Source organism: Hyalella azteca, unplaced genomic scaffold (genome assembly GCF_000764305.2).
Source record: "Hyalella azteca isolate HAZT.00-mixed unplaced genomic scaffold, Hazt_2.0.2 contig13331, whole genome shotgun sequence".
Taxonomy (NCBI): Eukaryota; Metazoa; Arthropoda; class Malacostraca; order Amphipoda; family Hyalellidae; genus Hyalella; species Hyalella azteca.
Window position 1 is genome coordinate 480,665 of NW_025943257.1, and position 26,130 is coordinate 506,794.

General features: G+C 38.8%; 1 protein-coding gene across 9 annotated transcripts in view; it reads right to left on the reverse strand.

The window, feature by feature from the left end:
- Nucleotides 1-26,130, reverse strand: part of LOC108681690 (alpha-2-macroglobulin) — a 33,051-nt gene that overhangs the window by 3,336 nt on the left and 3,585 nt on the right. Inside the window, exons 3-23 of one of the 9 annotated variants that reach the window (XM_018170740.2) lie at nt 24,723-24,892; nt 23,553-23,621; nt 22,286-22,402; nt 21,176-21,336; nt 19,918-20,014; nt 19,365-19,586; nt 18,889-19,035; nt 18,114-18,344; nt 17,723-17,905; nt 17,034-17,208; nt 16,685-16,852; nt 16,063-16,346; nt 15,577-15,640; nt 5,753-5,963; nt 4,188-4,416; nt 3,538-3,674; nt 2,540-2,641; nt 1,998-2,080; nt 1,648-1,769; nt 811-961; nt 233-471 (exon numbers count right to left, since the gene is read on the reverse strand). In XM_018170740.2, the coding sequence (XP_018026229.1) occupies nt 233-471; nt 811-961; nt 1,648-1,769; nt 1,998-2,080; nt 2,540-2,641; nt 3,538-3,674; nt 4,188-4,416; nt 5,753-5,963; nt 15,577-15,640; nt 16,063-16,346; nt 16,685-16,852; nt 17,034-17,208; nt 17,723-17,905; nt 18,114-18,344; nt 18,889-19,035; nt 19,365-19,586; nt 19,918-20,014; nt 21,176-21,336; nt 22,286-22,402; nt 23,553-23,621; nt 24,723-24,892 (3,362 nt within the window). Of the gene's footprint in view, nt 1-232; nt 472-810; nt 962-1,647; nt 1,770-1,997; nt 2,081-2,539; nt 2,642-3,537; nt 3,675-4,187; nt 4,417-5,752; nt 5,964-6,626; nt 6,829-7,161; nt 7,358-9,124; nt 9,318-10,236; nt 10,340-11,003; nt 11,215-11,811; nt 12,017-12,805; nt 13,011-13,993; nt 14,169-15,576; nt 15,641-16,062; nt 16,347-16,684; nt 16,853-17,033; nt 17,209-17,722; nt 17,906-18,113; nt 18,345-18,888; nt 19,036-19,364; nt 19,587-19,917; nt 20,015-21,175; nt 21,337-22,285; nt 22,403-23,552; nt 23,622-24,722; nt 24,893-26,130 lie in introns of all 9 variants that reach the window. The other 8 variants (XM_018170744.2, XM_018170745.2, XM_018170746.2 and 5 more) reach the window with 8 other exon arrangements.

Below are 26,130 nucleotides of genomic sequence, written 5' to 3' on the forward strand. Positions count from 1 at the left end.
CCTCATAATATATACACAATAAATGTAGTAATGAAATAATGCAAGGGAATGATATGAGCTTAAGAATAAATATGGCTCAAAGCGATAAATCAAGCTGAATCAAGCTTCGAGTTATCATAATGCATCATTGAACACGGTCGTTGAATATAGCTGAGTACGCATGCTCAAATGGTAAAATTTTTCCGAATTTATACATACATTCGTATCTAAGTTATGTTGAGAGGATGTTTACCTTCATGCCCTTGTGGAGAACTTTTCCCACGCTCTCAAAACAGCCGTTCTCGAGTTGACGGCTCTTGAGCCAGTCAGAGCTCATGGCGAGCTCGGTAGCATCAACAGAAATGTAGGGACGCGCCTGAGCAAAAGACTTCACAACAAACGCAGTGAGCCACGTTGACCCTGAGTCGTCGCTCTCGCCGAACGCGCTATAAGATCCGTCGCGATGTTTGTAATTCAGCTCACGCTGGTACCCTGATCGATGGAACACACTATACAGTATATTTCAAGTATAACTCCTATCACGACCTAAATGTTAAGATATATGAATTTGGCCTGAAATTAAAAGGAATTTCAGACGAGGAAGACAATATTTGAAGCTGTTCAGTTTGTATTGTTCACATCATGTAATTTCAGATCACTGCAACGAAGAATAATCAGCGCTTTTATCAGTTCAGAGAATTAGAGACAAGTTTGATAGAAAATCATAATAATTTTCAAAAACTAAGCATTCTCAAACCTTATTGACTTCGATGGCTGCGCAAAATATGATACATACATCGGTGACGTTGAAATATGTGAACGTAAACTAACCATTTTGCATGAAGCGGACGAGTTTCTCATTGACTTCATCGTTGCCTTGATTAGAAGCCGCTAAGTATTGCATCACGTAGATGTTGGGGGCAAAGTTGAGCATGTTCTGTTCTCCGCATCCGTACGGCATTTTTATCAGCTGGCCCAAGTTCTGCACGATTAAATTTGAGGAAAAAAACAAGTCTGATGAATGAGGCAAATCTTGTGAATGTCACTCACTTGCACACGACGCTCGCGAAACTGAGATGCCTTTAACCTTTTGTCAACGAATACATTAATCTGTCAATTTTGTTCTTATCATAACGCATGATAATTATATTTACTGTTGGTAGGCTTCAAGTTGAATGTTCAGCACTTCAGTATACAGATGAATAATTACGAATGATTGATGGCAAATAGTATTCACACAAATATCACACACCAATAGTCGAGCAAAATGAGTGGTTGCGAAATAAATCTCGATCGCGCTCTATGAAATAAGTTGTTTTCAGTGCGAACATAAATAAATAGATTCTCACTGGTGATAAGCGGCACTAGCTCACCTCAGTGAGAATAAATAGATTCTCACTGATGATAAGCGGCACTAGCTCACCTCAGTGAGAATAAATAGATTCTCTAAGCGGCACTAGCTCACCTCAGTGAGAATAAATAGATTCTCACTAATGATAAGCGGCACTAGCTCACCTCAGTGAGAATAAATAGATTCTCACTGATGATAAGCGGCACTAGCTCACCTCAGTGAGAATAAATAGATTCTCACTAATGATAAGCGGCACTAGCTCACCTCAGTGAAAATAAATAGATTCTCACTAAGGTGAACCCGAGCAGCGGTCTCACCTCCAGAGTGGGCCCCAACAAGTCTCCGGCAGCTGTGATCCAAGCGCGGGCCGAGTTGTTCACGATGCGGTCGGGAGCCTCGAGACGCCACTCGGCGAAATGGTCTTGATTCTCAGGGGCGTCTACAGCAGAAGAAAATGACAGGAAATATGACAAACCCATCATAAAATGTTGAAGTCAATTCATACAAAGTGTGGAACTATACAGATTTATAAGTTATATTGAACAACTTGTAAGCCTTCACAGAAAACTAGTCAACAATAAAAATTTAATGTCACTCATGACAACGTAAATGGCTACATAGAGTTTGAAAATTATGCAGTTAAGAGACTGCAGATTTATATATATACCTTCGCTGCAGATGTATTTCGTCCATGTCTTCTCTCTAGGGAAGCCCTCGTAATCAACCGCGATGGGCTTGATGATGCGATCACTAAAGGTAAAAATTATATTAAAACTTCCCCGTCAAAATGAAGTCAATAGCAACTCTTGTCTAAACCAATTAAACACTTTACGTCGGTGAACACCAATATTAGTCCGATAATCTCTTTCAGTAAAGGTTGTAGGTTCGTAATATTCAAACCAAAGAAAAAAAACTGTGTATTTTATTTAACTCCACGATTCGAATGCCTTCAAGTTAATTTAGCATAAAAGAACCATAAAAAGCCACGTTTCCTGGCGTCCAATACTAGCGGCACTGCGGCACGAATGAAGTAAGTGTAAATACCGCATAATCGGAAATTTTTCAGACTCATTGAAATATTCATGTAATAAGAATTGCTATTCAAGAAGCTCCATGGAATATACTTTCAGCAAAAATTCATAAAAACTCAATTCTTGCTGCCAGTCGTAACTTCATCTCCAGGCTTCAGCGCCGGCAGTCAGAACTCACGCTTTGTTTACGACAACTTCAGGGCCACACTCTTCGGGATACGCGGCATCCACGGCAGCTGAGACGGTCAGGTTTACGTCACCGACGGCTAGAGGACGCACCCTGTGGGATGGGACAGCTTTATGAGGCTTGGGGGAAAATTTCACAACCCTTATCGCATTTACGGTTAAAATCAATACAGTTTGCTGCAGAAATTCTTTCAAAAGACACAAAAGTGACAAATTTATTCTTAAAAAAGCTCAATCTCAAGATTCCATTCACAAAAAAATTGATTCTACGGAACAAAAGCTAACTTATCTACAGAACAAAAGAAAATGAACGAGTATAATTAAAATTTATTCGTAAGAAACCATCGTTTTAGTCCCATAGCGCTCAAGTGCTCATACATTTACAATCCTAAAAGCAAATAACAGACACCGAGTTTTCCATTAAAGCCTCGTTATGATGCCTCAAACCATCACCAATCGTCTGTCTGTTGTACCATACTCACCTTCTAAAACGATCGAGAACAAATAAATGAACTTGTGAAAAAAGCGTTAGCTGAGACACCAAAAATCAGACGTTGTATTTTCAGCTAACAGCAACAAAATCTCTTCAAATAATATCATTAATTAAACAATGATACCTAAAATTACTCTTAGGTAGTTTTCTTAGATGATTACCATCCTAAGTATTACATACATATAGAAAATCTTTGAATTAGCACCCATAAATGATAAATTACAGTGTCAAACTGCGACGATACATCATGGAATTTATGGGAACGTTTATGTAATATCAGAATAGGTCACACTTCTAAAACTAGAATTTAATTTCTTAACACACTCGCACTGGCTAATAATACCTGGCCAACCATGCAGGTATAATTAGGTCAAAAATCATTCTAAGCTTAGGCCTAAAATAGGTAATCAAATGTGTGTATTCACCTGATGACGACAGTCGGCTTGCCTTGGTCAAAATTTAGGCCTAAAAAAGCTAATCAGAAGCGGGGTGTTTACCTGATGACGACAGTCTGCTTGTCTTGGCTGGGTATACAGACGGAACGCACGCCCGCAGCGGCCTGGTCAGCGGCGGCCTCGGCGCCTGACTCGCCTAGCATCTCGTACTCGGGGCTCGGCTCCAGCGTCACGCGCACCTGCGAGTTTAAGGGGAGCGTCTGGCCAAAATTTTTCGATATTGGCTTTTCCGGTTGTTAGTCTCATCTTAAAGCTGACATTCAGACCTATCCAACGGTACCAAAATCATCTCTGTACGTTGATTTATGCGTTCACGACAGATCCGAAAGGGTTAGGGGTGGTAGAGTTCTTTCACATTTAAACGAACCTCATTCATAATTACTCATTTAGACAGTAATTATTCATATAACAATTGAGTCATGTTAAGTACTCTTCCGCATCATTGTTGGTTACTAAAATGTTTATCATTTTTTTTATCATCACTGTTCGTTATGAATGTAATTAGAAGCCTGAAATTTGATGCTGGTTTTGATCGAAAAACTGACAATTTTTTCGAAAGGTTAGTTTTTTCTATTTGAGAAAGTTTAGTATTTTCCCATTTTCGTTTACTTTTTATTATTTAGTATGTTCAAATAGAGTAACATAAATAGCTAGCTATCTTTCACAAATTTCATGTGAACGATGGAACTTACAGGTAAAGAGTTCTCCAAGTAGTTGAAGACGGAGATTTTGACAGGCATAACCTCTCCCATTTTGACTGAAGGCAGAAGAGTCAAGTCGATGAAGAAGGGAGTAAATGTTGTAACAGATGCCGGGTCAGAAATACCTAACCCCTTATCAGGGTGGACACATACGGCCTTCCCGATCCATTCCGTGATGGTATCCGGCAGGGTGAGGTCTTCTGTGTAACTTCCAGTGTCTCTGTACCATCAAAAACTTACTTAAGCTCTTGCATGTATAACAAAATACATGTCATGATATCAGATATTAATAACATGTTGCAAAAAAATAACTTTTCAAATCAAGACTAAGTTAAAGACTTCAAACAAGAATACAAAATTCCGTGTCACATATTGCAGTTATTTCATTGAACATAATTATAGAACATTAACAAATTGTATACAACAATTAAATCGAATTAAAGTTGAATTACATGCGCTTAGTCTTTAACTGCCATTGAAGCTCGTGCAATCAAACATTTATGTGGTGTTAGTCAGCGAAAACCCACGCCACTCGCAAAATTGTCGTAGCTGAATTAATGCAGATTGATTAGGCTTAGAAAATTCGGAGGTTAACACGAGTTCATAATAAACTAGAATAGCATTCATTAGAATAAATATGTTAAAACAATGATAGCAAGCAAAAAATGCAGATTCATTCTCAAGGAAAACATGAAAATTACAAGAACGACGTCTTATTAGTAGAAATCACATGTACATTTTAGTAGTTAGCCGGCAGAATAAATTCTAACCACAAGAAAGAGAGAAGCTATCAGCGATGAAACTTGTAAAATTGGAAATAATGAGAACGGTAACACATTAATAGCAATATGCGCACGATGCGTAGACGCTTTTATTCGGAAATTGAGACAATGCAAGACGTGAGGACCATAGATCTAAATGCAGTTATGTTCTATCGCAGTTATCTTGTTCGAACGGGGTAGCTAGTAGAGACAGGCCTCTTTTTCTCTATGAGGTTGAAAATTTAATTTCTTAAACTTTCTATAATAACTAATGACGTTCGAAAGCCGACACATTATAAACTGTATATAGAAATCGGACATCTCAGACGAAAAATTTTGAAAGCCCTGGAAAACTTGAGGTTCTCAATTTTATTGCGACCTGAGGGCCTCATTATCATGCAAGCATTCGCGATAACTTTGGTCAAGTCTCAAAAATGCGCGGCTAGACACAGCTGGCACAGTTATCAAGTCGGAGAGGCTGGTTCAAGTTAATTTGCCGATTGCAGGCGAATGCGAATCCTTAGAATATATCAATACGTAAAAACACTTGCAAATGAAACGCGGATGCTCATCTACATACGTTATTAACTAACAACAGAACATCTCCGTAAGGGAAAAAATGCCTGATGACCAACTTCTTACAAGTTTATCCACAAGAAAAAACGATTTACATTTGCGTTGTCTGTTGAAGGAGCGCATCTCGATAGCAATATTTGAATGATTAGCTTGTCAGGCGGATTTCTTACAGACGCAAATGTTCCGTTATCATAACATGACATCAAAACAGCATCGTACACGGCTTTGAGGGACCAGAGCCAAGTTTCTGGGAAGTATACCCGTGGAGCTGCGTTTGTGATTTGGTGGTGGTCGAACTCGTAGATTCCAGGTCCACCATAACCCACACTATGCATCACAGAAGATGAAGCCGACATCTCCATGTCGAATTCTGCATTGGCTACCATAGCAGCTCCCCCACTTCGAGCAATGGCATATGGTGATCCGTATGCTGACGATCCAAAAAAGCAATAAAATGCTAGCCAATTCGACAGGTAGACTAGTTTAAATCGTAACAAAACAAGCTTCACAATTTGTACTTTTTTCTAGCTTGGATGAAAAACTCTGGCATAGCCAAAGTAGTAAATAATTTCATCCAACTGTCCTACTGTAGGATTGGTAATTGATGACTAATACGATGAACTGGCAAATGTTTACAAATCAGGCTTCATAAGAAAATTGTGCAGTAGAGTGAGCTCTACCAACATTACCCTCACTACCTACAGAACGGATTAACTGCCAGTCTTTTATTTATTTGCTCATCAGGCGCGCAAGCCTCCTAAGGGACATCGTTAAACTGAAAATATAATCCAACCAGAATGAACAAGATTATGATGGAGAATGTCATGCACACTTAAAGAGTGTCATCAAATGATTTAGCATTAAAAATTCAACTTGCATTCAACCGAAAAGATACTAAATGATAATTAATAGACGAGCGATTTCGATTCAGAACAGTTTAATTAGCGGTTGGCGTTCAACGTATATGCAATGCAATCCTGAGAATTGAAGGAAGAGATTGTTTAGTCCTCATTTATTTTCTGCTCATGCTCGCAAGAAGGGCTTCAAGGACACACTACCGCATCAACTACAACCGTACGAGCTCTCTTCGTACTCAATCTGATATAAATTCCAGATCCAAGAGTGAGGGAAGAAGCTTCTTTTCTTGACAGCGATGTCACCCTGAACCGGAGACATATTATTCAATGGTTTAGACGATGCAGCAAGTTTGTCGCGCTGGTCTGTAGGTGAACCGCTTAGAAGAGAGGTAGACAAACTGGCTCGGCTACGAAATTTGTTTAATCTTCGAAGATGACCTGTCGAAGTAACAAACAAGCCAGACCTGATAAACCTTGGGTAACCTGAGCATGAGCCTATAGTGAGCCTCGTTGCTGTGACAGTAATCTTAGTCGTTGACACCTTATAAGTGTAAACACGATGCAAATTTGCGGTATATACTCCATTATCCGGGAAGCAGAATATTTAAAACATCGAAGCAAGCAGAACTGAATAGTTAAGAAAACACTTAAGACACATTAGGCCCATAAGCACCGCATACAAAGTTCCTTTAAAGCAATGAATTAACTTTTTTGAACTTGAACGAAAGTAAAATATCGCTCAGTCTCAGTGAATTAATTCTTGAAACTCACGTCACCATTTTCAACGACCACAACCAAGTTTCAGGAAAATGAAGTCTGGTATTTTGGACACTCTTTTCACTGGAGTCCACGCTACTATGCGAAGAAACAGTAGTTGTAGGCTGAAGGGATGTGAGAATGATGGTTGTCGTGGTCAAAGGACGAAGCGTGGTGCCCACTCCTCGAGGGAAAACCGAATAAAACGAATCTGGGAGAGCCGAATAAAACTTCACACTTATAGAACGATGTAAGACTGAGAACTACGAACAATGCTTTATTGACGAATCACTGATGTTATTAATTTTCAGCGTTTAAACTTTCTTTAATTGCCTTGAAACACACATGAAGATCAAGCTTATTTTCCATGTATTAGTACGTAAAACGGTAGTAACGTATGTATTGAGATCGAGATCCACAATTTGAAAACACAGCAGCCATGTGTTAGTCTCCTTCTCGGAAATGCTTGTAAAAACATCAAGAGCCAAATCACTGGCTTTCTTTAAGCAACATCACACAATCACCATTTGTAGATTCTTCAACAGTAATTTTATTAAAGAAAAACATGATCAACAATTTTATTAAATATAACTCCCGGGAATTCGCACTATATAGTAGTTTCATCTTAACCGTTTCTTTCTCAACGGACGAACTTTCCGTATGAGGCACCTATTACCGATACACCATGAACTTCATGCAGGTCAACTTCCATTTCTAGCATGACGGAAGAAACAAGAAGTGCGATAAGCAAGCAAACGCGTTCGAAATCGCAACACATCACAGAATTCAAAGCCGGAAATGCATACGGCCGAATACTGAAGATTTAGATTCACGTATTTTATTGCTGGTTCTCTTTGGCGAATATGAAATATGATACACATTTCATATTGATATTTAAAAATATATAATAGTCACCAGGCAAAGGGTCTCTTATGGCCATATTTTCCTATTATGCTGCATTTATCAAATCACAGGCACTGCGAAGATTTTTCATGTTTTTTGCCTAGCAAAATTCGGATTTTTTAAATAATTTACTCTCATCACTAAGAGACTCCCTTCAGGTTAAAATAAACTTTGCACTCGAAAATATAAACACAAGGAAGATCGCAGTTATCATGTGTTAATATAAAGAGATTTGTGTGATGATCTCCGAAATTTTTAATATCCATTTTTTCAAAAAAATCGAAAATAAACGGAATGAATCATTATTTAGGTAAGTAAACAAATCCGAATTTTGCCTTCACTGTCGAAACGAATGGCCGTGGAGACGCGTATATAAAATTTCAATCAAAAAATTAAATCAATTGAATGCTAAGCGAGCGAATGCGGGCGATTGAATCAGATATTTAGGTTTCATTAAGCATTCACTACGTCGGCGAAAACGCATTGCAATATAAGAAGGTTTCTGCACATCAAGTGTGCCGACGACGAACAACGTTGCAAGCTTGAATTTAGAGGGCCATGAAAAACGGCATCAAGGAATCGCGAAGAAAAAAGATGTGGTCGCAATTATAACGAGACACTCGTGCATATCCGAGCTGAGAAGAGGAAAAAGTAAACAAAATAAAGACAACAGTCAAGAGATAAAAAAGCTTAGAACTGCGAATTTACCATATCACTAGCGGTAAACGGTGCGAATAACAACACAAAGTGTAGTATCGTTTCCAAGTACATTCGTATATTATGTGATAGAAATAATTGTATACATTGTATCAAAATTGTAGAAGTTGTCAACTGATGCATAAATACGGATTACGCTTAATATAATCCACTTTCGTCCCTTAGATGAGCTGACTGTTACACGTTAGTGCATGTCTACTCAACCATTACCAGATGGTCAGTGTATTGAAAACCAAAGAAACTGTATTGATTCTGAACAATTAATAATCTAAATCATTTCATGATTTAAGGGGTTAATGAAAAGATGCAAGCGAGTTTCTGAACCAGTGGGTGCTGAGAAACAATAGGCGTTACTAACGACAAAGTGGTCAACTGCCAGAGCCACGTCTCGGGGAAGTAGGTGCGAGAAGCCTGTTGGTCTGCTGGAGCTGCAGAGTCTCCCTTCTCCAGCAAGATGTCAGGGACGCCGGCAGCGGCAGGCGCAGCAAAAACCCTTAAATCGGTGTCATCATAATACACAGGTCGTCCACCTCCCCGACATGTTTCGCAACCTAAGAACGACATAGTGAACACAACATAATGCTGATTGAAGATTGTGTCGGGTTTCTCCATGACTGAAAGTCAAATAAATCAAGTAATTCAAGGAATCGATACGGCCAAATCGAAGTAGGTCAAACTTCAATTCTTGTGACTGGAAACGTCGAATTCATAACACACAAGCAGCTTGTCAACAAAAAAAGCAGCTTGTCAACATTCGAGTAGATATCGTGGAAATCGCCGGAAACTAAAAGACCGAACAACAAACCAGTCAACTTGTTAAGTGAAGATAAGTAATTTCTACAACCTATAATAATAACATCCGTTCACAACAGCTGCCTCCAATACGACGAGCAGAAGCTCTGTCCGCCATCCTCAAAGTAGCACGTTAAATAATTTCAACTACGCAGTACATGATCAATCTTAGCACTCGAGAACTTCTACACAAGACATTAGTGATCATCGTTATCGATAACTCGCACAACTTGTTATAATGTAGAATGGTAAATCATTATTAGCTAAAAATTAAAGCACTTAATGAGTAGCGAGTGAATACCAGAAAAAATCAGAAAACAGACGTAACTTGGAAGTTAAATTAAACTACAAGGATTTTCATATAAGCTGGATATTTTAATGCGCCCCTTAGACGATTAACTAAAATGAGAAATACTAAAAGAGAAAAATATTAAACAAGGAGCATAGAAAGTAAATCCCAGTTTGCTTCAGAGAATTCTAGGTTAAAATACGATGAGACATGCGAGTTCAGATGCTATCGGAACAACAAGAATCACGTATCCCTAAGGTTAGCCAAGACAAGCATACCAGCCAAGTTAAAGATTACTAAAATGAGAAATTCCACACTGTCAAAAACTGATGAATTGGAGCAAGACAAAAACGAACTTTTAACTATGAACAGAGGAACTGCAAACCAACAGCAAAAGAAGTTGCCAGAGCCAGGCCTCAGGAAAATAGGAGCGTGGTGAGCCTGCCTTGAGGTCTGACACTGCCATCAAAGGCAGCGCAGTCGCAGGATATTCTGCAAATAATCTAACGCTAAAACATAATCTTCGTTCCGCTGCACGCATCATCGGCAAAACACTCTTGTTCAATGTGAATTCAATAAAGAAAGATTATTCACTGCAGTGAAAAAAATATTCCAGGCTTTCCTGGTTCATGTTCTACGTCAGATAAAAATTGGCAATATCTTACAGATCCATGTTCAGGTTTTCGCTTTCAGTCCCATTATATGATTCAGCGACTAACACACTGGAGTTTGACACTAAGTAAAATCCACCGCGTAGCCACATTTACATTAGTCTAAAAATTCTTCAATCGGTTTCATCATCCGTAAATCTTCGGTTCATAATGACATTGTTTACACGAATACACTTTTATGCGAATATCTAGAAACAGATATCCTTAATCCTCTTCATACGAATGGATTTGATTACATGCAAAATTTAACGTGCTGTACAGGAAACAGTGTGAATGAGCACCAAGGAAAATAAACGACCTGCCGTTATAGACTTAAACCTTGCTCCGTTGAAAGAATATAAACCATAGACTCGTGCTAAAATAACTGCATAATGCAGTAGTACCTAGCTCGTAGCCCAAACACAACTTAGGGTGCAGGAGAAACGTGACGTCATCAAGGAAAGATGAGTGCCGAGTTCTATATGCAAGAGATGTGCTCTACTAACGCCACGGCTGTAATTTTCCACAGCCACGTCTCAGGGAAGTAAGTCCGCGGCGTTTGTTCCGTCGCTCCATTATCCGCAGGTCCAACAGCAGAAGGAAGAAACGCTGCACTCATGAAGATCGCCGGTGCAACTGTAGAAGGAGCTTCCGGCATGCCTCCTCCAAAACCCTCGGCGCCCCCAGCAAATGCCATATAGTTGCACGTGTGACATTCTAAAAGCAACATTTGTTTCATCATAACTTTACTCACAGTTCAACACTCGATATACATCACCGTGGTTGTTGAGCTCGCTGCATTAATTATTCGTAGTAAAGTCGCCGTAAATAAAACTTTGAAAAAAGTCGCCTGCAATAAAACTTTGAGCACTCGCCAGAGAGGTTAATTCGATGACATTTTGAATGAAATTATATTTAACTTTTCCATTACAAGCTACGTGTTAGTTCGCAAAGATTCGGCAACATGAAATACATTAAATTTTGTTGTTAATAGAAATAAAATATAATATAAATAACACATCAGTTCCATCATTGAAATAAAAGCTGCAAAAGAAACGAGCAAATTAGGTTGAGTTTTACAAAGGATTCTAAAATTAAATTAAAAACCTGTGATTGCCTACCTTGAGGGGAGTTAATAACATGAATTAAATTGTCAAGAAGATAGAAACGCAGAAACCGGAAAGAAACCGTAAGCGAAATACAACTAAGGCAGCGCTCATCTATCCAGTCAGATCTACTGTCCCATTTTTCAAACGTAAGAATAAAAGCCAAGAAACTCGAGCGAAAAAAAAATATAAAAAAACATGCACTGACGACAAAGACTGCAGTTTCCAGAGCCAAGTCTCAGGAAAATACGAGCGGGTCTCGCGCTTGGCAGCGCCTTTGGGAGCCGCGCCAAGAACTTCCCCAGAGGGTTGCTGAGGACTCGCCACCGCGACCGCGTCAGGCGCCAAACCCGATGGTATGCTACTTGCGAATGACATTATACCGCCTCCGAATGACATTACATTGATGGTCGCTGTGAGCAAAGATGAGGTCACTTAAAAGAAGAACGACGGAGTCTGTGTTATGACAAGCGCGATCAAGGAGGAGTGGAAGGCAGAAGCCATATAGAGCAGACATATATATGGCTTTGGTCCTCATCATGCTAAATTAATTATAGATTATCGCACATTTAGTGTAAGCATATTTTAGAAACCAGAAACTCTAAAGTTGCATTCACTCCACGAATATTATACAATATCATTGATATTTTATTCAAAATCGTTCGATTGTTAGCGTTCAGAACACGAGGTCTATAGGCATGGGATAAATACTGTTGCAAGTCAAGTTATTTGTAGCCAAATGTAAATAAGCTGTACGCATTACATTAATAAAATTTACACTTTTTTGGCTCTGTTAAGAAAATACCAAACATCAGAATTTTTCATAAAGAAAAAATGAATCATTCGGCAACTGATGATAATTGAAAATTGAAGAACTGAGTTTAAAATAAATTTTTATGCGTCACATTAATTTCTTTCAGACGCACGTATTAATTTCATCAGGAATAATCAATCAACAACACGAATGAGTGACGAGCCATTGCAGGTTTGGAGGCAGGAAGTTTTCGATGCAACACGTATCAGGATTTTTTCACCACAAAGCACAAAAATTTTCTGTAATATGTACACATGAAAAAAAGAGCTAACATCGGCAAGAAGAATAATTTTGTTATAATAACAAGACATGAGCAAAAGCGACCCAAACAAGCAGCACTGTAAAACACGACCATTGATCTGGAAGTAGATGCAATAGGTAAACTAACTGGACGTTTCGAAGTTGCCACAACCACGTTTCAGGGAAGTACACGCGAGTGTTTGCATTGCGATTAATGTGCATAGGTTCCGGCGCCGGTATATCAACGGACATGGCACTAGTAGCTATTTTTGGTGCAGCTGGAGCGGCCAAAACCCTATCCTGGATACCAGGGAAGCCAGGAAGATCTGAGTTGTAGCTGGGGTACCGCATAACTAAGAGAGAACAGTTATTTAGGACATTTTAGCGTAAACTTCAACATCGTAACCAATTACTCAGGAACATCATTTATTAATAAATAAAGCGTTTGATGATGTGAACATATGAAGATGAATCAAAATCAATGGGGGTTAATATATAGTGACCCGTCTCGAGGCTACCAAAAAAAATTATGCACAATCAGAAGGAAACATCACCAGCAAGGATAATTACCAAATACTTGAGAAACCGTCGGGGCGACACGAAAATACGCACCATTAGTACATTTTTGACAGAACATCGCAAACTGATGTTCATTAGTTTAACCTCAACAAAAAATAACTTCAACAATAGGAGACACAAAAGTAGAAAGTTTTGTACAGTCCGCAATGGCAGCTGTCGTTTTTAAAGGTTTGATCGCGGTGATGACAGATAAAAACATATTTCAAGTATTTCAGGACCTTAGTTAAGGCACTTTAAAATTTAGCAAAACCAATTAAAATCGAATTTACCTAAGCCCGCCATGAATGACTTGCCGAATAAATTTCGAACATCAGAAAATCACTTTATTCATTATTATTAGTCGATACTCAATATCAAACCCGTGATATTAAGCTGAACCACAATAGAATGCATAACAATGGAGAGCACTAAGCCATAGATGTAATTACCTGATGAAGGCAAATCTATTAGCTTAACAACACTGAAAATTTAGAAGTGCCGGGAAGTTACAATTCCGAATTCCGTACAAATTTTGGACGAATTAGATTTTATTTGAAACCCAAATTTCGGTCATTGTTAGGAAAGTTAAAATTAAAATTAAACAAGAAACCGCCCCAAAACACCCAAAGCACAAGTTAGCTGGGAAAATTGAACAACCATACACTCACTTTAGTCACCATACACTCCCAGTAATCGCGTTGCGGCCAACATTAAATTTCCATAAGAAAGTAACTTCTATACGAAAACAGACATCACCACATTCAAAGCAAATACTGACGACAAAGAATGCAGCTTCCATAGCCATGTCTCGGGGAAATAAGTACGGGTCTCGCTGGAGGGCGAGCCTCCAGAGGAGCCGACTTTATCAACAGATGCCACCTCTGATGCTACATGTATGTCTGATGTAGGCCGAGCTGCCTGGGGTCTAATATCGGCGAAAGCGATTGGGGCGTCTGCAAGATTTTCAGAGCAGCAAAAAATCGTGAGAAAAAATTTATGCCCGCTGGGGCGCAGGAAAACGTATGCGTTTTAAAAGCTTCCTGTGAGAAGCTGCCTCAGATATGCTTATTTTTGCTTGAAAACCAAAACAAAACAAATGGTTACAAATTTTTAGAATGCCTCATTCTTTATCAGACAACAAACTATTCTCACACTGCATTTACATGAAAGCAACCATCACGGTATTTAGAAAGTATCACTTTAGAGCGTAAGAATTTAATACGCTAATGGCAAATCTATTTGACCAGATTGTTATGATCAAAATGGTATCGAATATGAAGATATTCGGAAAAAAAGATGCTAGCTATCGGAGATGTTTAATAAGCAACCGCCCATACCGGGGCAAGGTAAAACCAGCCTTTTTCAATTTTCCACAACAAGGTCTTCGGAAAAAAAGATCCTTGACGAAATATTAGCACAGTCAGACGTAGACGCGTCGCTGTCCGAAGAACGTCGTCAAGTCCTGAGGTTTTCAAGCTATCGATAGCGAGGCAACCGCCGAAGAACACGTAGACCAGATAAGGGTGATACACTTGAATTTGTCTGCATGCCACGTTTTAAATGTAAAAACAAATATGGGGGTGCGCACCGAATGATGCAAAATCATCGAAAGTTAAAAAGTCAAAATTAATTTCATGAATTCTCGAAATTAATTTCTGGACTGCTCGTGAATTTCGAGCTCGATCGAGTACCGTAACTTGCCTTTCATTGCGGACGCACTAATTGTCGCCAATGCAATTCAGATTCAAATGCTTGGTAATTAGAATGATCGTCAGCCGAAAGAGACTTAAATGACGAAAGGCTTACGCAGCTAATTAATGGACTTCTGTGTTCAAAAATGAGTCTAAAATTTCAACTTGGTTTGGTTCAAACAAGACACCAAATCCAGCATAGAAAGTTCATGGACAAAATGCAACCAAACAACCTCTGGTTGAGTCGCATGCGGTTGAAGTATGGCGAACACAACTGAGTAACGTGGGATAAAACCACCGAGGAAGAAAGACTGTAATATGGTATTTACTCGTATACTGATTACTTTATTGCTTCTATATTAGATATGGTACACTGAACAAACCCATTATAAATATCCATGAACATTTAATTGGCAGGATTCGTGAATCAAACGAGGACACCAAAAAAATTTGTAATAATATATAATAATGAAAATAGTCCACGATAATATAATAATATATAATAATAGTCCACGAATTATATATTGGTATAATCGTGATTATTTTCAATGTGGATCCAAAACTCCGTAGCAATGAATGGTCATACAAGGAATAACTTAGTTCCAATTCTTGACATGAAGGTGGCAGCTCACAAAAGAAAAGATTACAGAGAAGAAAACTTATCCCTTACCTTGATATTGTTGGCACGGGCGCGTCTCCAACTTCAGGTCAGAGATCACGAACAATCCGGCTTCCTGATATTAGACAAGAAGTTAAAAATTATAGTAAGTAAGATTCAATTATATACCTCGTACTCAGGTAAAGGCAAAAATAAAATTGATAACCCATTAAAATCAACAAGTCAATTATGTATTTGCGTTCATTTATCACAGATATTTGACACTCAAAACAAGAGGTCGTTTACTTGCGACTCGAGACACCCGTACAAGTGACAGAAAAGAATATAAGAAAACCATTCTACATCCTAACGCACAAAATTCATCGCAATAATGCAACGCAAAATATAACCCAGAATTACATTAGAACAGCAAAAGAGATAACAGGCAGAAATTCAATCTTGAAATAAATAAAAAATACAAATATCGAAGCACCTCGCCAAAAAATGTTCCGCACATTTGGCTATTAGTTTTCTAGTTTTTTTTTCTAAGAAACTCACATCGAACATTTTGAGGGCATCCACCATGTCGGAATTATATCGGTTGTAATGCCAGGGCCAAGGCGCGATGCTCCTCCTGCTACGAGTTGTAGTCTCGCCGCCAGCAGCTGTGGCTGGCACTGATGGGGTCTCGCCAGGCACCACGACGGTCTTGTCATCCTTCCCTGACTCCTTCTCGGGAGTCTCGGAGTTGGCAATCGGTTCATCTTGTGCAGGCTCGTCCGCGGGCATGAACGGCACAGGCCGAGGTAGAGGGATGGGTATGGGACCCGGAGGCGATGGGTCTGAATAACAGCACAAAGTCGTAAATTGTAATCAAAATCTTCAAACCTTCCAAGCAATAATACATTGGGAAGAGTACTTTTTACAAGCTCGCAATCATCGTTCGTTTATTGCAATAATATAATTGTCAGATTTATTATGTTTACTTTCATGATGCTTAATGTTACTAAGTAACAGAGTTTCGTCTTTTTAATTGGCCTCACTACTCTGCTAAAATATTCATACATTACAACATTGACCCTATATGTACCGATATATATTCAGTCGTTCATACAATTCGTATTTAAAGGGCTGGTATCATGAGTTACCGTCAATACACTGAGAATTAATTGACTGTCACCTGCAGGGTTAGCCTCTGGAGGATTCAACTTGCGGCAGTATTCGTTGTTGTCGATTTGTGACTCTTCCCACGACCGCACGTTTGCCTGCTCAGCGAGCTCAAACACGGCATCCAGTGTGAGCGAGTTCTGCGACGCTGATAGCAGCTCTACGCTCTTGTCCACAATACCTGGCGATCGAATATAAAAGACAGTGTATCGTTACCGAACATAAAAGACAGTGTATTGTTATCGAAGAGTGCATTGTTATAGAACATAAATTTACAAGTAAATGCGAATACCACTAGAGAGCAAATTGGTTCCAATTTACGAAGTTCTACCACGAAATGTTACACGAAAATCATGACCTACCGAGACTGCAGAGAGAATTTGGTTGGGCGGTGAGTGTGAGGGGAAGCTGCGTGCCTTGCTCGACGCGGTCCTTGGGCCACGACAGACCAACTTTTTGGTTGAGGCACTTGCTGATCTTCAGCTCTTGGGAATCTGACACGACCTCACCGTCGTCGCGAGTGTACCATACCAGCACCTGCATAACACATGGCAAAATCAGGGAATTAGTAAACGTAAAAATACGTATGTATTACCTATCAAAATTACAATGTTACATTGTACAGTGATTCAACCCCTTGATTGATCAATTAAAAATTTCTGGATAATCATAACGTCTATGGGATGAATGCTGTTTTTAAATCAGAAAAATCACTCATAACTTCTGCAAAAAAGTTAGACCTGAAACGTTTTCAGGACATGAGAATGACCAACTATTACGTACTTCTAGAGTTGGAATCGATTAGAATTTGTACCCATAATAACAATCTGAAATTAAGTATGCCTCACGTAAACAGTAGGGGTGACTCACGTAAACAGTAGGAGTGACTCACGTAAACAGTAGGGTGGACTCATGTAAACAGTAGGGGGGACTCATGTAAACAGTAGGGGTAACTCANTGACTCACGTAAACAGAAGAGGTGACTCACGTAAACAGTAGGGTAACTCACGTAAACAGAAGGTGACTTACGTAAACAGTAGGGGTGACTCACGTAAACAGTAGGTGATACGGTGGACGGCAGAGTGAGGGGTAAGGTGAGAGCCCCGCGTTTGGTGAAGGGTGACAGAGGAGGCTGCATGGGTGCCAGCAAGGTAGCTGCATCAATGGGCAGCTCCGTCGCCGTCAATTTTACCTTTTGACTGTCCCAAAATTGAATTTGACCTCTCGATACAACCTGCAATAAGTAATAGTTATCGAAATGAAATGATCTATCTTATTGAAATGATCTATCTAATTGAAATGATCTATCTTATTGAAATGATCTATCAGTAACACATAAAAAAGTCAAACTAGCGAAAATATTTCCGAAATCATTGTAAGTTTTCGGCTAATAATATGACCTCGTGTTGCATGGTGAAGATGGTGGCAGAACACCGACTAACCTGGACATAGAGGGTAGCCTCAGTCATGTTGGCAAAGGCATACATAACAGGGAGCTGCAGCTGGATGCTGCTGCCAGGAGTACAGCTAAGCTCTCTGTTCTCAGGGTTGATGAGCAGCGAAGAATTGGTGGGAGAGAAGTAGCGGGTGGCGTAGGCGTTGGTCTGAGACTCGTACATGTAGGCGCGTGTAGAGTTCTCTAGGTCACGTCGAGGGTAGTTCACTGCCTTGATCTGCAAGTCATAGAATATGATTGCAATTTAGAGGAGAGTCGTAGAACATGATCACTATTTAGAGTTGATAAAATAAAATAGCGATGAGTAAAGTTCTTGGACACGAAAGAGCAAAACATAATTCAAGTTGGAGCCAGTTTCTTGGCAAGGACTCGCAAAAGAGCAAATGACATTAGACTGAATACTGAAAACTTATCCGCAAGACTGCAGTTGCGAATAAAAATAGTTTAGGTATATTTCTTAAAAAGCAAATCAAGGATTTCGCCGAGGGGCTTGCGTTTGAAAAATTGAACCGAATTTTTAAAATATTACAGAAACTTCCTGGTGGCATGAACAGTAAAAATTAAAAAGCATGAGAAGTACAAACTTTAGTCTCTTGTTAATTACCAAGACTAAATAATTATCTGTAAACAAGTGCTAAATCAAAAGCGGGGAGCACATCTTTCAACAAATTGAATATCGCATCGCAAGGCACATCTCAAAGTAGACAGCCAATTTCACGCAAGATATACAGGAAGACAAAGTGAGCAGTTGAGAGCGAGACCTCGGCATTGTGCTGATGTAGGTGCGGAGGCACGGAGAACTGCAGGCGCCCAGTAGCGTCCGTGGTGATGTTGCGGCACACGTCCCCGGCACACACCGTCATCGGCTCGTTGGCTGCGGGGCGACCGTCGGGGAACTCTGCTACGAACTGGAATATTACAGAGCAACATTAGTCTGGGTTAATGGAAATAAAAAATTAATTTTAAACGAGGTAATTAATCGTTAAATTTCAGTGTTTCTCAAAAATATTTAGGTCTGAATACCGGTATTAGAGAATCGTCAGGATTGCAAGAAAATGAGACCTGAAAATTTTCCATTCATATCAGACAAAAAATAAAAATACAAAGAAAATGTCTAGAATCTGTCATTTCAGAAACTAAATTTGACTATTTGTGCTTCATCATTAACTCGGCGAAGCCATGAGTGTCGAGAAAAGGATACAGATATTATAACAGAACATCATAACGTTGGACTCACAGAAGTGGTATAAGGCAGCTCCGGCTTCTTGAACTCGGTAAAGCCGCTGTTTTTGAAGGTGAGGACAGTGCGAGTGATGGAGATCGATGTACTCTCCTTGATAACGACTCCCGTGCCTTCTTCCTCTACCTTGACATCCACCTGCATGCTGTACGCATAGTAGTTGGGACTGTTGATGTCGAACGATCGAAGCGGAATCTCGAGAGTTTTGCAGCCCACCAACTGAAACAACAATTTCTGTTACAGGAGTTATAAACCATGACCATCTACCTGCAAACTGAGAATTATTAATTTCATAACCAAGTTGCAGATGAATCAGTCTAGTGAAATTAATGCAAACCTTACTTCAAGTATATTCAGAAAATTTGCCAAGTTTGATTTTTAACAAAGGTACAGGACAGTGATCTAGCATCGGTAATTCAAAAAGCGTCCATTAACGCTTAAATTAATGAGGTTTAATATTTGTGGATTCATTACGGAAACTCGTTGACTAATGCATCACGCATTTTAAATATCATCAAATAACTGAGATGTATAAATCAAAGCTACTTGCCTGGTCCTGGAAGTTCATTTCGACTTTATAGCGACCCCAGGCATTGTTGTTAATATTCAGAGACACGTTGCCGCGAACTGGCTGACCGAAGGTGTACCTGTTTGATCATATTGAAATTAATTAAGATGATTGCGGTGAAATAATAAAATTAACCAAGACGCATTACGCAATAGCCAAGAAGTCTTTTGAGACGGATAACATTAACGTTGGAGACACACGACATTTTCTCTTAACCAAATAGATGACGGTACTCGTAAAATATTGAATTTAATAGCGCGTGAAACGGAATGATGAAAAAAATGGCACTGTGACAGAAGATTTTCAATTCGAATGTGAGCAGGCAATTCTGATGCTATGAAATATTGCAACACTGTTAGGGAGACAAGCAACAGAAATTACATAGCTACAAATCTAAATGCAAGTGCCTCTGATCCCAAATTTCACTGAAAAAATGGCCGAAGATCATCAATGAATAAAGGACCACCAAATTCACAAATGAATAAAAGACCATCAAACTCACAAGTGAATAAAGGGAACAGTAATTGACTACACGCTGCAGTATTACAACTTCAAAAAATTGAACTGCGAAGACACGAGGACTGAAGGACGAAAATGTGCCACGTCAGATCTAATGATTGGGAGCAGCGCGTCAGTGCGGCACAAGTCACGCAACAATCCTTCAAGGTCAACTCAAACACTCGTCCATCCAACACTACCGATGATATCACTAGAACATCTAACAAGAATTAGGAAAATTGCAGGATATTGTGTATTTAAAATAACCAAGTTGGTAGCTGGAGTATCATTGCAAACATTGCAATGCAAGCAATTGTTAAAAATAGAAGACACTGTCATCGATTTGCCTGAAAAATTATGTGCCCTGTGAATGAATATTATCGTAATATAATTTAATAATCATTGAATAATATTGTTGTTGGAGGAGTAAATTACATAAGTGATAAGAAACCTATTTCTGCCCCGTATTAGTTTGAGACTAACTACAAAATTATGAGGAGTTTCATTTCAAATTAAGCAAACTTTTCGACCAGCGTATGACAGACCAATCAAGAATAAGACTAATGTTTCCTACAAACAAATCGCGAGCCTTTTTCAACGAATATCATATTATTCAAACTGAAATATTTGAAGACAGTACTATATAAATAAATCAATAAATTTGCCCTCAGAGATAAAATATCCGATTGCATCCAGTCACGGCAATGATCGAGCCACGAGCTTCTCATAGACTCATACTCACTGAGCGCAGACTTCAAATTTGAGCAATTTAGCGTCAGCCAAGATGTACGGAGGAGGCTTGAGTGTGACTTCAAAGCGAGGCAGGACGTAGTCTTCGATCTTGAATGACTTGCTGGTCTTTTCGACCCCTCCTGTTGGCTGCACCACGATGTTGTAGGTGCCCTGACAACAACAACTATGACTTTAACTTCGCTCCAAATAACCAATACGAAATTTTTATTCGTCTATTCGACAAAAAAACTTTCAATAATCACTAAAATTAGCACTTATGTTGCACTTATGATTACGCCTATGGTAACATTGAAGACTTGTTGATACTTTAATAAACTTTGTCAGCAAACTCAGAGAGGATTTATCTGTAATGGAAGTGACGTGCATAAATTAACGGGTTTCCCTACCACAACTCGATGGTTTATTAAAGGCTGGAAAAAAAACATATCAATGACTTGCCGAATTCAGGAGTCTATTCTATTCAATTCAATTTTTCATGCGCTTGAACCTTATCCTCGACTAATATAAGCAAACGCGCATAATTTCCCACCGTGAATGAGCAAAAAATTTTCCCAAAATCATCCCGAAAATTAATGAGCAAAAAGGGTGCTTAGAATTTGTCCTTATGCTTATAAAGTTTGTACATTAAGTTCGTGCTTTCACGAAGTTGTCATAGATATATACTCAAACTTCTCTGTAGTGTGCAGTTCAATTATTTACCTAGGAATGCTGAAGTATTTATACTTTGCCTATCGATGCATAAGAAAATAAAAACAGAAAATTTAAGAACAAAACTTTACCAATGTTTGGAAGTAACTATATTTCGGAGTACTGTATCTATGACGCAGGGATTGCGATGCAGTTCTGGGCCTATACTTTTATATATAAAGTCAAGAGATCGTAAGTACATCAGCCAATCATGGACAGCATTTCAAGCAAAATCCACCAATCGTAGACAAGAAAATAGAGCGTAAGTACTCACGTTCACTTAGCGAGTTTTGAAATTATGGCCCCTGCTGGAGTGATGATTTTCAAGAAAACTCGGCCTACTATCCTCCTCACCTCCTCAGGTTCGTCAATGAGCTGCAGGTCGAGATGGATCTCAGCCTATCCTCCTTACCTCCTCAGGTTCGTCAATGAGCTGCAGGTCGAGATGGATCAAGCCGGACGGGTTAGCAACGTCCAGCCATTGTGCAATGCGGGAGCCGGATGGCGTCTCTATGAAGATTTCCTTGTACTGCAGAAAAATATCAACGCTCAACTAATTCATGTAGCAATGAAATAAAGATGGTTAATACAAAGACGAAAACTTCTCATTTTTGATTAGGATTTTTAGAAATTAATTTAATCACTAAAGCTTAATTAGGTGTATTTAAAATCCGAAAACTATCATTAATGGCTGACAATTCGTACGGGGTAAAATTGTTTTTCAGTCAAAAATATTAACAAGTCTTTCATCTCCAATAAATAATATATTTTGAGCGGATTTCGAATAAACGGTATTCGCGGTAAAACAATTATTCAGAAAGGAGCTAGTACATACACAAGGCGGTACAAGAAGTCGTAGTATGAATGAAGAGTAAAGAATACGGAAAGTGATTGATGAAGCAGGGCTAATGCACCAGCGAATAAGATTTATGTAACAGCAATGTAATCAAAAAGAATGTTTACAGTCGATTTCTATGCGATTATCAATCAGTTAAGACGATTTGTTTTAATGATGGCCTTTGGGACTAGACGTTATATGAACAACCATCAGTCGTTCCAATAAATCAATTCTGAAAAAATCATCCACTCAGTTGACGAAGCCTAAAATATTTTAATTACAGTGGAAATCTCTTAAAATAAGAGAAATGCAAGCTTCTGCACGATACCATTAAGGAAAATAAATGGTTGACACAACTCTGTGAATGCTGTTGAAAAAGGTAGGATACTAGCCACGTTTTCTCTACAGAAATTTAACCTATCCCAATAAAAAGTATCGCGCTTTTACGAATGTTGTTAGCTCAGACGTAGGGCGGATATATATATAATGCAACAAGCATCGTTACTAATCAGTAAAGCTTAAGCCAGCCAGAGCAGAGTCAACAACAACACGATATCTCAAGCAACCAAATACAGAAATTGCATGAAAAAAAATAAAACACAAGTCTTTTACCCCTACACAAAACTTATTGGTAAATATCAAGAGTCACAGGTCGGGATGTTAAGTAGGACAAACAAATCTTTTTGTTATTGTTTCAGGATGCCAATAAGTTGCACATCCGTTGTGTTAAAGATTACTGCTGTCGGTAAATTTTTTTCCTCTGCAAAGTCTGGGGAAATGTTTTGACCGGCATACAAAGATAATTGAGATAATTAAGATAACTGGGAACGTTGCGACTTACAGGAAGCGTAGACACTTTGAAGAACGGTCCCAGCAGAGTAAGCACTCGGAATTGCACTTTCTGCGCCGCCTGCAAGAAAAAAAAAACATGGCACGAGATGAGCTGTAGAGTTTAAAAAGCTTATTCCGTTAATTTGTTATCAGTTTATCCGTTTCTTCAAGTAAACAAAGTCCTGGATAGAACATACTATAATTCCATAGAAATCCTTCGAAACTATAGCTCAGGTAATTGTAAATTAAAGAAGAAAATGATACATTTCAATATCAGCAGAACATAAATGTTTCAATAAGAATTTTGTTCTAAGCATAGATCATGGACGAGCGGGTTAGAAAATCCAGACAAAACATAGTAAGTTTATTGATGAGCGAGCAGAGGCATGCACTCTCGTGGTCACGTATTGAGAGGGTCGAGTACCTCTCATGGGATGATCAATACACGCGAGGCTCGTTATACAATGGCCATCAAACGAACATCACAATGGCTTGTGCCTCTAGATGCGACGGACAATGAATCTCCACTGACATTCAATGACAGAGACGATAGAATACCTATCAAGATTATCTGGCCATAATCAATAATGTAATGGAGGATTTAATGTCATTGATTGCATTGTTGCATCTTGAAAAGTGAGCAGAAATGAGAACAAATAATATAGCAATCAACATCATCGAAGCAGAGATATCAGTATACACATTTTTGTAAGAATTCTTAACGTAGATTAGACAATGGCAACAAGCTCTTATGCCAAAAATTTGAAAAATTACCTAGATTTGTAAAAATCAATCATTTCATTATTAAAATTTTTATTAAATTATATTTCAGCAGTTGCTGTACAACGCTCGTCAAAAATCCCGTCATATGGCACGTGGCCATATACAGGCGAGCATTAAGCCGGAGCTATTTACATCACGAATCCCCATAGGCAACATATATCCACAGACTTCAATCTAATGTTCTTCTATCGCAGGTTTTACCAACTAGCTTACACTCTAATAGGACATAACCTGGTTAAAAATATATGATGTAAATCCAAAACTTGTTTTTTTTTTTCGTAGTAAAATGAGGTTTACCTTCTCAGTCGTTATTCAGCCTTGAAGCCAAGTCATTTTTCAAACCTTTTTGTTTCTGTGAATAGAGTAACTGTCATGGTTGGCCCGTTACGTTTCTTACCTTGTAAAGATATTTGTCGGTCTGAATGAAGACTTTGCCAACGGACTCCTGGATGCGGATGGTTCTAGTTTCGTTGACATCGACTCCAGCGAGACGTCCGTTGACCCGGACCTCCGCGTACCGGTCCGTCGTGGCCGGCAGCTGAACTTCGTCGCACGACAGCGCCGAGTCTGGGTATAGTTAATATAACAATTGTTTGATGAATATTGTCGTATAAGAAATATTAAAAGAGTTGCAGCTATAAAATGCAAATTAGTGCATGGTGCGGACATACCAACTGATTTGGGGTTTCATAATTTAATATTTGGAGTGTGATACGTACAACATAGCAATTGGTCCAAGTTTCGGACATACCTAAGAATCCATAGTATAAATTCAATTAAGTTATCAAGAATTAATATATGAAGAACAAAGGAGTTTTCTACTCGAGGAAAATACCGCACGGGTGACATATGAAGACTTCAACAATAAATAAATTATGCTGCTGTCGAGATGATAGTATAAGACATATGCACTTGGGAAGGAATGCTGCCGAATAAGCAACCCTTTAAAACTAAACTAGGGAAACCGAATGGGCGTCTCTTAGCGACAGCAGAACTTGAGAATGAAGGATACAATTAATTAGGATAGGAAGAAGAGAGGATAGATGCTCTCTGTAAGACCGCCTCATTTAACTCGTTTAAGTCACGTCAAAAACGCAGAATAAGCGGGCATAGCAACTGCAACCAGTTTCCGAGCCAGACCACAAATTGGAAACAAGTGCAACCCGACCAGCGGCCAAGCAACTCGACCTTTAACCACAAAGAAAATCGAGAAAGTACAAGGAGGCCAGAGGTCTTATATCTGAGGAGCAGACTTCAGTTCAGAAAAGCCGGTGAAAGCGTCAGCTAAAAAACCGGTGCTGAATCGGAGTTCGCGCCAGCCGAATCAAGCAAAACAAATCGGTTGGCACAAACATGAGAAGAAACGATTAAAAGAAGGAAGTAAAAATGCACACGAAATCCCAACTTCTTTACCAACGATTATCTTTATTAGGGTAAGCAATTTTCTGGAAAAGAAATATCACGAAATATAATTATATATTATCCCTAGGAATTGAATCACAAAAATTTAAAAAGGCAGTCAAAATCAAAAATAACTCGATGTTAAGTGCTTAGCTAGCGGTCTCAGATCATTACATGTGAATGTCAAGACAATTCCTTTAGCACCTGAGACTAAACTTAGATTATTATTATTATTATTATTATTGTTATTGTTATTATTATTATTATTATTAAATTATTGCTTAGAAATAAATTCGGAATGAACCACGAATCTTTCAAATAAGTTTTAAATTAATGAAAAATTATTAATAGCGATTTATGCCTTAAAATTTCAATGCTGAAATAAATCAAGTTCTAGCCTGCAA